Source organism: Oncorhynchus gorbuscha, linkage group LG03, assembly GCF_021184085.1.
Source record: "Oncorhynchus gorbuscha isolate QuinsamMale2020 ecotype Even-year linkage group LG03, OgorEven_v1.0, whole genome shotgun sequence".
NCBI lineage: Eukaryota > Metazoa > Chordata > Actinopteri > Salmoniformes > Salmonidae > Oncorhynchus > Oncorhynchus gorbuscha.
Genome location: NC_060175.1, coordinates 61,157,966 through 61,172,209, shown reverse-complemented (window position 1 = coordinate 61,172,209; position 14,244 = coordinate 61,157,966). Strand labels below are relative to the sequence as shown.

The window sequence follows — 14,244 nt, the reverse complement described above, 5'->3', positions numbered from 1 at the left end:
GTCGTTCCCAGAACCAATGGGAAACCGAACACTTACTTACACTTACTTTCCAACAACTTCCAAGGAACCAAATGTGATAGCTGGGTTGTGGCGTAGCACTCGCTCTCCTCCTTAAAGTTAGAGAGGTCCGCACTTTGACAGACAGTCCAACACTATGTCAGAGAACTTTAGGCACTTAGACAAATTTCCGAAATTTCCAATTGTCTGTCAAAATCACTAAGTATTGTAGACATTATTATTTACAACCTTTATATAACCATGGGATCCCATTGAGTGAAAATATCAAGGGAGAGTGATGCCAGTGACGACTTGTGATGGCCATTCACTGAGATCAGTAACATTGCTCTTGCTTTAGCTGTTGATTGGTTAAGGAACCGGGCCCCAGCCCAGAGAGCGGCCCAGTGTTGGGAGGCAGGATATGGGTCAGAGGAGACACTCTACAGGCCACTTCAGGGACATTCGTCCCCTGCTCCCCTGCTACTGATCCTGCTCAACAGCAGCGTTTTATGAACTGCTAGCAAGGAGAGGAACTAGCTCTTGCTATAAGCTATTCATAGTTCACACGTTTTATATGGCATGTTTGTATTTTATATGGGTTGTGTGTGCATGTGTATGTGTGTGTATGTGCCTGTGTGCGTGTCTGTGTGACTAACTGACTGAGTGACTAAATTAGTGTTTACAGCACACTTAAATTCTATACCTGATGGCAGACGTTGGACAACCAATTGTTTTGCCTTGAGACCTGGCTAAAGTGTAATGTTATGTACACAGAGCGGAGAGAGAGAGAGAGCTTTCAATGATGCTGCAGTTCAGTAGCAGGTTGTGGAAACAATGTTGAACAATGTTGATGACATGACAGACTCACAGACAGGCTTGCCTCTGCCTCCTCATCCTTTTAGCAGGGCTTCAATCGATACTTCACAGCTCACACACAACACACACACACACAGACAGACGAAAACAAAGAAGTGACAGGGAGCGTAAACGAGAAAGAGGAAGGAGAGATCCTTAACAAGATGCTCCCAATGATAGTGAAAACTGCACAAACAGACAGGGATTGAGATAGAGTGTGCTAAGCAAGCCAGGGGTTCTATGTATATATTGGACTGTGCGTGCGTTTGTGCAGTTTGGTATTGTTTTGTTTGTTAGACAACGAGAGGAGCAGTGGGGGATAGGGAGAAAGTGTTTGTGCTAGAGAGTGGTTTAAACACCCATTAGGTGATTGTTTTTCCTGTCGCCCTGGGATTCTGGTTGTCACGTCTCTCTCTCTTTCTCTCCCCCTCTCTTTCGCTCTCTCGCGCTCTCATTCAATTCAATGGGCTTTATTGGCATAGGAAACACGTTTACTTTCCAAATTGAGTGGAATAGATAATAAACAAAAGTGAAATAAACCATCAGAAATGAACAGTTAGCATTACACTCACAAAAGATTCAAAAGAATACTGTAGATAAATTTCAATGTTATATTATGGCTATGTACGGTGCTGTAACAATGTGCAAATTGTTGAAGTACAAAAGGAAAATAAATAGACAGATAAATATAGTTTTTAATTGCCATGATGTTTGTGCTTTACTGGTTGACCTTTGTTGTAGCAACAGGTAACAAATGTTGCTGTGATGGCACACTGGTATTTCACTAAATAGATGTGGGAGGTTATTTGTTGGAAAATTGTATTTGTTTCAAATTCTTTGTGGGTCGGTATAATCTGAGGGAAATATGTGTCTCTAATATAGTCTTACATTTGGAATGAGGTTAGGAAGTGCACCTCAGTTTCTACCTCATTTTGTCGGCTCTCGAGAGCCAGGTCTGCTTACAGTGGCCTCTCTCAATAGCAAGACTGTGCTCACTGAGTCTATACATAGTCAAAGCTTCCCTTAATTTTGGGTCAGTCACAGTAGTCAGGTATTCTGCCACTGTGCCTCCAATTCACTTGTTTTCTTTAGTTAATTCCTTCCAATGTGTCAAGTAATTATCTTTTTGTTTTCTCATGATTTGGTTGGGATTTTGATAATTAGCAGGGATCATCCTAAATCTGCTCTGCATTCATTATTTGGTGTTTTTTATTCTCTCTCTCAAATGACTTCATTGGCATGGAAATTGTTCCCACATACATTGCCAAGCAAACATAGACACATATCAAATCAATGATGACACAGATAAATATTAATATTCAATGAGTAGTAACAATTAACTTGGCAATACAGTAAGAAATGAATGAGGACAATAATGAAATATTGAGAAAGACATGTAACAATGTTATTGCTCTGGTTGGTCACTCCACTAGCTATCCCTACGGGTGTGGCAGGAAGCCACATATTTTGCAGCTAATATGGCACAAAGGGTTTTTTCTCCCAATAGATATTGGATTTTCTCCTTTTCTGCTTTGTTTAAAAATAATGTATTTGTTTTCAATTTGTGAAATAAAATTGCCGTAAGTCTGTGTAGTTCTCGCCGGGTAGGAGAAAATGCAGATCTGTCTCGATCTGACTCAGGTCAGAGTGAGCACAACCTATCCTTTCTGGGTAGCCAGAGTTGTCTGTGACGGCCAGTCTCTCTCTCTGTCTTGAGCGCTCTTGCTCTTTCTTTCTCTCCCTCATAAATTCTCTTATTCTGCTCCCCCGAACTCTTTTCCCACCGCCACATTCTACCATTTGGCTGCAGCCCCCCAACAACAGCCCCCTCCCTTCACCCCCCCTGGTGGAGTGGATGACAGCTGCTGATTGATGTTGAGGCTGCGAGGGGTGGGGGATTGATGCTGATTGGACAATCCGTGCTCTATTTCCCAACCTTCACCAGTAGCAGGAGAACGTCAGCCGCGTGCCGGGCACCTCGTCACAACTAGTGGCATATTTTTCTACCGCTAATGCCACGCAACATAGAGGGATGGATGGAGAGAGAGCGGAGGAAGGAGATAGCGAGATGGAGAGAGAGCTAGAGATAGGAAGAGAGAGAGGGGTAGAGATAGGAAGATGGGCTGGAATTCCCTTGAGTGGGATAGGAGAGAAGAACAGAGAAGGATAAAACAAGAGGGATAAATAGAGTAAGGAGACAGAAACATTCCACACATCCTCCCTACGTGTTAATTTACCTGTTGTCTAGCAAAGCTGGAGCTGGCTTTGCCTCTCAAATACCATCGTCGTGAAAGTGAAACAATTCCTGCCTTACATTTGAAATATAGCCTATTCATAATAATATTCTAAGCAAAGGCACAGTCCTATTGTAGGTCATCAGGACCATTTTCTTATGTTAGTCCCTTTCTAATGCTTTCTACACAGGGCTTAGTTCAATGTGCACTGCACTGACGTGTGTCTTTCAGCTCCTGTATGTCGTATGCCAGTGTAATGACTCCATGCTCTGACTGGGAACATGTATAATTGGTGTGGTGCTGTTGGTAGCAGGTCTTCCCTGGGGAGAGAGGTTATGTCTCCTGTGTTGACGCTACTGTAAACAGGACAGCGATACTAACAGGTAGGCTACTCCTCATGTCAACACAAAGTCAAAGTCAGACAGTGTAACACTGCCAGGCTGTATGATGTGCTAATACACTGTGCTGTAAAGTATGTGTCTAAGGTAAGTCATTCATTAATCACTCAGTAACTCAGTTCCTAAACATGACATACAGTAGGCCACAATTATACAAGGACATTCTACTCAATTATTACAGTATTCTATTCAATTCCAGCAACAATATTCATGTATATCATCCATCTCTAACTCTGTACACACACACACTGCATTTTATATCCTGATAAATATTTAATCTTTCGGGTTTTCTTGCACACAGGAAGTGCAACATGTAAACCTCATCTCTGGTTGTCCTTAGCAACAGGTCTGAAACTGAATGTTGCACAGAAGCTGTAGCAGTCTAGTTCTACTGAATGTGTCTGTTATCTGTTCTGGTGCATGTGTTTTGCCTGGGCATATTTACCTCTCACACCTCAGGGGTCAGTCATAATTACACTCAGTAGTTACTTTAGTACAAACAGTTACAGGGATTATTTACCACCAAAACTAAATTGTGTGAATTTGAATTTGGCCTATTACTGTAAGAGGTGAGGCTGAAAACAGTAATGAGAGACCATTTTTCTCGATCCTACTTTCTCTCTCTCTCTCTTAATACAGTTCCCAAGGTCTTTCGTTGCTGAAACAGTTATGATTACTTGTGTTCTATTTTTTCCATTCATACAAGAAACTGGAGCTTCTCACGATGAGACAAAGAGTCCTACCATTGATGCTGAGTGGTTTTGGAAGTTCATCAGCCTGAGTTAGGCCCAGTTCATTGTTCCTGTAGAATAGAGAAGAGGGACACAGATTGTAATGAGGCCAAGCCTGTCTTCACTGAGCCTTTTGTCTGCCTGCTGCCTGCCTGCCTGCATTGAGAATCCATTATGTCATGTATCTCACATGTCCAGAGCTGCTGAGAGCACAACTGACATTAGGGTTTGAATTTGAAAGAAACCTTGAATTCCTATTTTGAACAGTGTTTCATGGTTTTAAGATGACGGTGATGACTGAGCATTTTGAGCCTTTCTAAAAAATGTAAAATAAACAAAGACATTGACTGCTTAAAAAGAGTCCTACTATCTCAGACTGGGAGGAGTTTAATTGAAAAACATTGGCTTGGAAAATAACTTGCAACTCTCTCAAACCCAACAAGTCTCAATCCAGGTTGGTGGAGCTGCTTTAGAATTATTCAATGATACAGTACTTGTTACAGAAGTACTGAGCTACTCTATCAGCACACCTGCATCAAATGCCCCCAGTGTGGGAAATACTACCAGAGAGAGAACAGCTCATTCACTCCCTCCACAGCAGAGACATTCATTAGATTACCACAGACTCATAGATCATCAAGGGACACACTTTGTATGGCAACGACGATAACTCAAACTCTCAGCAAACTTTATTTTCTTCAACTCAGGTCACTGTGACACACACAGAGCAGCAGAAGGACAGTATAATCCCAATACATTTGCCAATTAAGTGATTCATCAAAGGGTATTGTATGGCTCTTTGATAGGGAGATAGCCTTAGTATGAAACCGCTGCTGCTGTAATTCATTGTCTCTGTCATTTAAAATGGAAAAGAGAAAAGACACAAAATCTTAAGTCTCTGTGCCACGATGAACTGTAGTTATTTTGAGATGTTTAGAGACAGGTTGTTTCCTGAGTGATCAAATGCTTCGAGTTCAAATATAGTGCTTGAATGTTTGTGTCAGAGAAACAGCTTTGGTTCTGGATGGCAACTTTGAGCACTTACCAAGCTGTGTGTGCGTGCATGCCTCCACGGCAATGTGTGCGTGTGTGTCCTAACTTTCCTACTCACAGATGGGTTACGACTTCAGTCACCCATCTGCCAGGTGTGTGACGGCTCCTGTCATCTCTGTCTCTGTAAAGAGAGGACCTCAATGACCCCTCTCTCTATTGTCTTCTCTCTACTCCCTCCCACTGTAGTGATACTGAGGCTATGTGTGTGTGTGTCTCTGTCTGTCTGTCTGTCTGTCTGTCTGTCTGTCTGTCTGTCTGTCTGTCTGTCTGTCTGTCTGTCTGTCTGTCTGTCTGTCTGTCTGTCTGTCTGTCTGTCTGTCTGTCTGTCTGTCTGTCTGTCTGTCTGTCTGTCTGTCTGTCTGTCTGTCTGTCTGTCTGTCTGTCTGTCTGTCTGTCTGTCTGTCTGTCTGTCTGTCTGTCTGTCTGTCTGTCTGTCTGTCTGTCTGTCTGTCTGTCTGTCTGTCTGTCTGTCTGTCTGTCTGTCTGTCTGTCTGTCTGTCTGTCTGTCTGTCTGTCTGTCTGTCTGTCTGTCTGTCTGTCTGTCTGTCTGTCTGTCTGTCTGTCTGTCTGTCTGTCTGTCTGTCTGTCTGTCTGTCTGTCTGTCTGTCTGTCTGTCTGTCTGTCTGTCTGTCTGTCTGTCTGTCTGTCTGTCTGTCTGTCTGTCTGTCTGTCTGTCTGTCTGTCTGTCTGTCTGTCTGTCTGTCTGTCTGTCTGTCTGTCTGTGTCTAACTAACTAACTAAACACGTTTTTGGGGGGACCAACTGAATACATGTTTTGTTTAATCCCTACAAGGTCAAATGCTATTTCTAGGGGGTTTAGTGTTAGGGTTATTATTAAGTTTAGGGTTAGGATCTAGGGTTAGGGCTAGGAGTAAGGGTTCGTTTTAGGGTTAGGGTTTAAGGTTAGGTTACAAACCATAGGAACATGCTCTTTCCATGACAGACTGACCAGGTGAATCCAGGTGAAAGCTATGATCCCTTATTGATATCACTTGTTAAATCCACTTCAATCAGTGTAGATGAAGGGGAGGTGACTGGTTAAAGAAGGATTTTTAATCCTTGAGACAATTGAGACATGGATTGTGTATATGCGCCATTCAGAGGGTTAAATCGAAAGACAACATATTTAAGTTTCTTTGAACGAGGTAGTGTTACTATTTTATTATTCTCGATGGTGCAGCTGTAGAACCTTTTGAGCATCCGAGGGCACATGCCAAATCTTTTCAGTTTCAGGAGGGGGAAGAGGCGCTGCTGTGCCCTCTTCACAACTATACGGGTGTGTGTGTGGACCATGTTAAGTCCTTAGTGATGTGGACGCCAAGGAACTTGAAGCTCATTTTGACATTAGCCAACCTTTTAACTGAAAACGTGGCCAGATGGTTGATATTGAGAAGAGTGCTAACTTTAAAGGTGCAGGCCAGAAGGAGAAAATTAATTGACCAGATGTAGTATAATGTAATCTCCCCTGAATAGCCCACACATTTGTTGTTTTTTTCAGACCATTATGTGTAACAACATAGTCCACATTTTTTCATGGTGGTATAGGTAGGCCTCTATACTACAGATGAACTTTGGAGACAAATATGGGCCTATTCGTGGTTCAGTTAGGCCATGAAGACAAATCTTTTTAAATTAAACTATCACAGAGGGTTTTTTGAGCCATACTGTATGATCACAATGGCAGAAGGGAAATAAAATACCCAGACGATAGTGTCAGTTCCTCTGTGTTGATAAAGATGACCCTTCTTTTACCTCATGTGTGCGTTTAAAGCCTGTGATATGCCACCACTACTAGATAGGGGTGTGTGTGAGACTTTCTTAATTTCCTGTTTCCTCGCATCATGTCCACGTCCACCCGCTTTGTTCACTGCAGTCTCAAAGCAAGCGGTGACCAAAATCGCACCCTGTCAGATTCAGCCAGACACGGTCCTGGACGTTCTGCCACCCTCCTCCTGTACTCCCGCAAAACTAGAATAGTCCCAGTAAGCAAAATTATGTTAAAAAGATTTATAAAATACATATTTTCCAGGCGGTGAAATTAGTATATTATATTTTCTGAATGAAAGGTGAAAATACATATTTCCCTCATGTTTAAAATATGTCTTTATCCGGACATTGAAAATACGTATTTTCCGGATGTTGAAAATACATATTTTCTTGACTTTGAAATCAGGTTTCTTTTCGGTTAAGAATTAAAGTTGAAAATACGTAATTTATAGATGTCTATGTTTTGACCAAATCAAGGCTGTTTCAGACTGGACCAAATCTGAACCAAACATAGACGTCTATGATTGTTTCAGATTTGGTCCAACAGCACCAAGATGCGCTGGGAATGGACAAGCAAAATGTTTTACGCCCCTGCCTTTGACAAAGTGGCACTGCTTATCTCAGGGCGGCATCAGCGCTCACCTATAAAGCCCTGGCTCACCTATGACTGCCACTGGTTGAGATACATTTTTTTGTTTTTTAGGGAAGAATTATGTGTTGTTGGAGGTGTGTCTTGGTCAACTAAGCTCGGAAAATGCCGCCTTTGCCAATCTGCCACCATAAGCAGCCGCCTAATCCTGCCTAATGGGTGAGCCGGCCTGCATTCAGCTCCCACACTTCCTGTTTGTGGGGACCTGTTCTTCTGAGTGGTTCTCTCTCAGTCCTATGATTAATGGACCTAGCTGTGTTTGAATACTTACTATATATTACTTGCTCCTTCCTCATTCTCAATCTTGGTTTCCGCCCACAGTGAGGCAATAACGTTTGTGTTTGTTAATTGAGCCGTATGTTTTGGCAAATGTAATTGCCATTTAACCACCAACAAAACTGCTCTCTCGTTTTCTGTCAAGCTGGTTGGTAGTAATGCTGATTAATAACCTTGGTTTCCTCTTTCCACAGGTACGACACGCCCCCCTCGAGACGGTGAGGTCCCTGGGGTTGATTACAACTTTATGTCCATAGAGGACTTCCTAAATCTTGAGCAGTGTGGAACACTACTGGAAATAGGAACGTATGAAGGTGAGGATGGTGATGTTGGTTATGTTGGTGGTGGTGGTGATGATGGTAGACTGTAGGAGTGGAGAATAGGATCTTTCACCAGTTCACCAGATTCTCCTCACCTAGATTAGTACAGTGCACCGCAGTGATAAGTCTTCTGTCCTGACAGAAACTACAATCCACCTGTGTGTTGTGTGTGTGTGTGTGGGTTGTGTGTGTGTAACAGTGTTAATCTGCTTGGCACCTGTACCACTGTGTGTTTGACACCTTCTCTCTGCCCCGCAGACAATGTCAAATGCCTGTCCACAGGAGCCTATTGCCTTCCAAATACAAATATATACAAAGCAGACCTACGTACAGTGTGTCAGTGACATGACATGCAGTGGCATTGAGATAAGAGTTGCATTCTCTCCAAAATTGTCACTTTCCCAGAGAATTGTGGATAGACTTTTTAAAGATACTTTCAGGATATACAGCTTCAGTTGTAGATAATGACATACAATTTGTGTTTTGTTATGAACATGTGTTGCTATCTCTTGGATTGCATTTTGGGAAATAAATCTTAGTAAAGGATCTGGCACTGACCAATGTAAGCCAGTCATTTAAATGTATACTTTAACGAGGTAAAGATTCTCTTCCCTTCTGAGCCGGTCCATTGTATTATCTGTGTATGCTCCCTGCTCCCAGACAATACAGCTCTCCCCTCTCAGTCTATAACACCATTGGCTAGGGGGAAAAGCCTGCTTTTCCAGCAGCTGCTTATTCCCACCATTTCAGGATGCATTGTGCTCTGGCATTGTCTCTTTTCCCCTGCGTAAGATTTAGAGATTTTATAGCTCTCCTTCCTGCTATCTCTGTCCTCTGTCTCTCTTTCCCTTCCTTTTTTCTTTCTGTATCTTTTTCTTGCCCCCTCTTTATCTCTCTTCCTCTCCCTCCCCTCCCTCTCTCTTCCTCCCTCCCTCTCTCTCAGGCATGCTAATGTCCCTCTTGTTGCCTAGGTAACTATTATGGGACCCCCAAGCCGCCGAGGCAGCCCGTGGTTGGGACAGTGATTTTCAGTGATGCTGTGCTCCTCAACGGCCCCCCAGGCTCCCAGCAGTCAACTCCCAAGCACACCAAGTCTTACAATGACATGCAAAACGCCCGAGTAGTGCCTGCTGACTACGAGGATGACGACCAGGCCACGGAAATGAACAACAGTTTTACAGGTGAGTCATTGTACATTGCAGTCAGACAGTTAGATACAGACGAACACTACCAAACCAGGCTGGTGTTCACTGTGGTGTGTGTGTGTTCGTGCATGTGTGTTTGTATGTGTGCTAGTATGTCTACACGTGTGAAAGAGCATGTGAGAGATGTGAGGGAGTGTGCCTGTGTTTGTGCTTTCTTCTGCTCTGTATTGCTGGGTGTCTGGAGGTTGCATCATGTATTTGTGATGCTGATTTCTCTTTGTGAGAGTCTTAACACTGCCATCTGCCTGCGAGGAGGGGAGAAACACAGTACAAGCAGAATTCATAGGGCCTCGATCTCCTCTGTCACTCTTTCTCTCTCCCTCACATCTTTTTCTCTCTATTCTACTCATTCTTCTCTCTTCCACTCATTTGTGTCTTCGTCTAATGCACTAATCTATCTGTTAATAGAGTGTTAATATTTCCCACCTATTTAAGGTGATGAGTATATCACTTTGTGTTCTTTTTAAGGCCTAATTTCTGATGTCTAACTAAGTTTGAAATATTGCCTATCAGAACCTGTGTTAATGTGTTTGCCCAGAAAGAAAGCTAGCTGATGGGCACGGATGAGTGTTTTTCTCTCTGTCCGTCTCCCTCTCTTTGAAGTCTGTTCCATCCTGGAGAGTGTTTGAGACATTCAGTCAGTTCCTAGATGGAGGGGCTTTTTCCTAGTCGGGTGGGCGGACGGTATGAATCTATAGCCCTCTCTGTGTGTCCTGCCATCCTGGCAGCGTGGTGAATTAGCGTTTGATCACCCCTGAACGGCTCACGGATGTGAGGGAGGAATGAGGGAGGCCTGGAGGGAAGGGGGGAACTAGGAGTTGGGGTTTAGAGAAATGGAAGCTGACCGCTTTTGCATTATAGTCATTAGGCCCCATTCCTTTTTGACCAACAGCCAGGGGGTTACCAGAAGGAGGGTGATAGGGAGGGAGAGAAAGAAGATAAAGAGGGAAGGATGTTTTGTGGTCATGATCAGGTCATGTATTGATATAATGCATACAGTCGTCTTAGCATAAAGCATTCCACCTGTAGATTCACACATTCCGATTGCTGCATGAAACCTAAACCTCCCCTCTCTGTTTTTTTCGTGTTGTGCTCCTTATATACCCAGGATCCTTAGTGCGTAGTCTCTTCCCCTCTCCCTTGTTGTGCACAGGTAACTCTAGCGACCAGGACGAGAGCCGCGGCGGTGTTCTTCGGCCATATCCCGCGCGCGAGAATGCTCCGTCCTATGGTCTGAACAATGTGGCCGCCCCCACCTCAGACAACGGGCAGCAGACACATGCCCAACCCCAGGCCTCTCCTGAAGACCCCCTGGGACCCCTGCCAGACAACTGGGAGATGGCCTACACAGAGAATGGAGAAGTCTACTTTATAGAGTATTTATAATATATCTGATACCATATACCCCACCCACCCTTAACCTATACAGAAAGTGTACTTTACAAAGTCTATATTATATACCCTATACACGTCATCCTACAACCCACAATAGCTTGCATCATAGTGTACATATTCACCCAATACCCTATGTACAGTAACTACCCTTAGCTTGTACCAAGAACAGAGAGGTCTACTTCACAGACTAAATACCCAAACAGAACTCTATACTGTATACTCCCTTTACTATGTATACTACTATACTATACAAGCCTCTCGTTCCTGTTTCCCAGTACCCTCCCTCCTCCTCTCCCCCAGACAGGCCTGTCATTGCTCAGTTCTCTCTAGGCCGTTAATCCTCCATAGACTGATCTCCTTAGAGATCACAGGCAGGTCAGATCACCTGACCACTTCTAGCCCTCTGTCCTCAGACCAACACACAGAGCTGGGGCTGCCTGCCTGACTAGCTGGGAGAGGATGAGGAAATGGCTGGGTGCATTCATCACCTGCATTTTGGTCTGCTTTTATTATTGGACTGGCAAAGTCAAGAGAATTGAAAGGAGAGCTTGTGTGGTGATGTTGAGGCACTGACAGGTCTCCTTCCAACCCTCTTCTTTGTGTTTCTCAATGGGGGAGAAGTATTTTTTATTGTAGAATTGATCTCTCTTTGATTTCACTTGCTTGTTTTAGCGACAAGCCTATAGACATTAACCCCTCACATCCATGTGCTGATGAGATCATTGGGCTTTTGTTGCTTTTTGTGCTTATCACCTTGACTTCAGAGCCAGTATTTAACAGCTCTGTGTATGTGTTGTTTCCTCAGCCACAACACAAAGACCACATCGTGGATCGACCCCCGGTGTCTTGAGAAAACTCTGAAACCTCTGGAAGAGTGTGAGGATGATGGTAAGCCAGGCCGTGTGTGTGTGTGTGTGTGTGTGTGTGTGTGTGTGTGTGTGTGTGTGTGTGTGTGTGTGTGTGTGTGTGTGTGTGTGTGTGTGTGTGTGTGTGTGTGTGTGTGTGTGTGTGTGTGTGTGTGTGTGTGTGTGTGTGTGTGTGTGTGTGTGTGTGTGAGCTGTGTTTCACTCATTTCTGTGCTGTATTGTTTACCACCTAATCTTGCACCTTGTTGATGCAATCAGTAGATGGAGCTACTGAACTCTTAGTCACAGATATAAATATGATTAAGTGTTTTTCTATAGATAGAAATAGTAATGGTGTCTTTTTGTAGGCACTACAATTCCGTCGTGGCTCTTTGGACAAAGCTTATGGGTCCATAACATTTAACCGTGGACGTATGGAGAAAATGCCCTCTTTTTTTCCTTTTTGTTGGCACTACTGTTGACTCCCCCAAATGGGGATTTGTGCTCTCTGATTGGCTCAAAGTCAAGTTGTTGGCCACTGACAAGCATTACGATTCTATAAGTAGAAAGAGCAGGTTCGTTGCTGCCGGGTCGGCACGCAGCAGGTACCACTTTTGTTCTAGCAAGTATTGACATAATTAAATCACAATGGATCCGTTTCCATAATCAGCTGCAAAGTTAGTGCACTGTCCTTAGCTAGCTAGCTATGTTGCGCTGGCTAGTGAATATGCTAACGTAATCTAGCTAGCTAAACATATGGCTATGGGCTGGAACTGGCATTATGGGATTAAGGAGAGTGAATTAAATTGTTTCTACGTCATCTTGCTAGTTAGTTATCTAGCTGTGGCCATCTGGCTAGTGTCAACAAGGGCTTTCTACAAAAAAAGTTACATTAGCACAGCTAGCTAGCTAGCTAACATTGGAATCTAGAACATAAACTAAGCAACACACACAGACGAACAACGCTACTGCCACCTCCTGGTTTGGAGTATTTTAACAAGGCTGAGTGGTTGACAACTTAAAGGTATTTGCTGTGTGAACACAAAATAGACTGACTGCCGACACTGTTCAGAGATGCTAAGTACTGTTGGCAGGCAAAAGTTTGACAATCCTACCAGTGTGTCTGGCTGAACAAACCAGAGGTAACTAATTTGTGTTTTCTTTAGGTCCCAACCCCTTTCCGAGGGGTAGTGAGATTTGGGTTGGACCTGTACAATTGGCCAATAAATTTGATTTGAATCTCTAAAGTGGAGGGCAGTTTTCACTGGTCCTGTCATTACTTTGAGATTGGCTTTCCATCTAAGGAATTGTCTAATAGCTTGTTTAAAGATTTGTTTGTTACTCCACTGTTAAATTGTAGTTAAACAAATATCTATGTAAGAATGTGACATACATTTTGTTTAAGAACAAACAAGTGATAAGATGTCGGCGTGTGAATCTTGAGAACACAGGAACTGGTATTCAAATTCAGAAAAACCAATATCAGAAATTGCACCACCATGTGGCTATTTTGCTATCATCTATCATATCTTAGTTTCAACATGTCACTGATTTGATGGATTATGGCACATCTATTTTTTTGTAAATACTCATTTGTGGCTTAAAGATATCTATTTCTCTACCTACTTGTCTTTCTCTGTAATATTACTTTACTCCGTCTCTTTATTTCCCTTTCTTCCTCATTCCATCCCTTTCTTCCTCATTCCATCCCTTTCTTCCTCATTCCATCCCTTTCTTCCTCATTCCATCCCTTTCTTCCTCATTCCATCCCTTTCTTCCTCATTCCATCCCTTTCTTCCTCATTCCATCCCTTTCTTCCTCATTCCATCCCTTTCTTTGTCATTCCATCCCTTTCTTTGTCATTCCATCCCTTTCTTTGTCATTCCATCCCTTTCTTTGTCATTCCATCCCTTTCTTTGTCATTCCATCCCTTTCTTTGTCATTCCATCCCTTTCTTTGTCATTCCATCCCTTTCTTCGTCATTCCATCCCTTTCTTCCTCATTCCATCCCTTTCTTCCTCATTCCATCCCTTTCTTCCTCATTCCATCCCTTTCTTCCTCATTCCATCCCTTTCTTCCTCATTCCATCCCTTTCTTCCTCATTCCATCCCTTTCTTCCTCATTCCATCCCTTTCTTCCTCATTCCATCCCTTTCTTTGTCATTCCATCCCTTTCTTTGTCATTCCATCCCTTTCTACCTCATTCCATCCCTTTCTACCTCATTCCATCCCTTTCTACCTCATTCCACCCCTTTCTTCCTCATTCCATCCCTTTTTTGGTCATTCCATCCCTTTTTTCCTCATTCCATCCCTTTTTTCCTCATTCCATCCCTTTCTTTGTCATTCCATCCCTTTCTTTGTCATTCCATCCCTTTCTTTGTCATTCCATCCCTTTCTTTGTCATTCCATCCCTTTCTTTGTCATTCCATCCCTTTCTTTGTCATTCCATCCCTTTCTTCCTCATTCCATCCCTTTCTTCCTCATTCCATACCTTTCTTCCTCATTCCATCCCTTTCTTCC

The 14,244-nt window shown here is 43.2% G+C and overlaps 1 protein-coding gene across 15 annotated transcripts in view; it reads left to right on the top strand.

The window, feature by feature from the left end:
* The window catches only part of LOC124031661 (membrane-associated guanylate kinase, WW and PDZ domain-containing protein 1-like), a 156,209-nt gene that overhangs the window by 64,888 nt on the left and 77,077 nt on the right, over positions 1-14,244 (top strand). For 7 of the 15 annotated variants that reach the window (XM_046343175.1, XM_046343170.1, XM_046343173.1 and 4 more), the window contains exons 1-5: positions 7,739-7,843; positions 8,155-8,274; positions 9,252-9,461; positions 10,594-10,861; positions 11,686-11,768. In XM_046343175.1, coding sequence (XP_046199131.1) covers positions 7,840-7,843; positions 8,155-8,274; positions 9,252-9,461; positions 10,594-10,861; positions 11,686-11,768 — 685 coding nt within the window. In that variant the 5' untranslated portion in view covers positions 7,739-7,839. Of the gene's footprint in view, positions 1-7,738; positions 7,844-8,154; positions 8,275-9,251; positions 9,462-10,593; positions 10,862-11,685; positions 11,769-14,244 lie in introns of those variants that run through there. The other 8 variants (XM_046343181.1, XM_046343180.1, XM_046343184.1 and 5 more) reach the window with 2 other exon arrangements.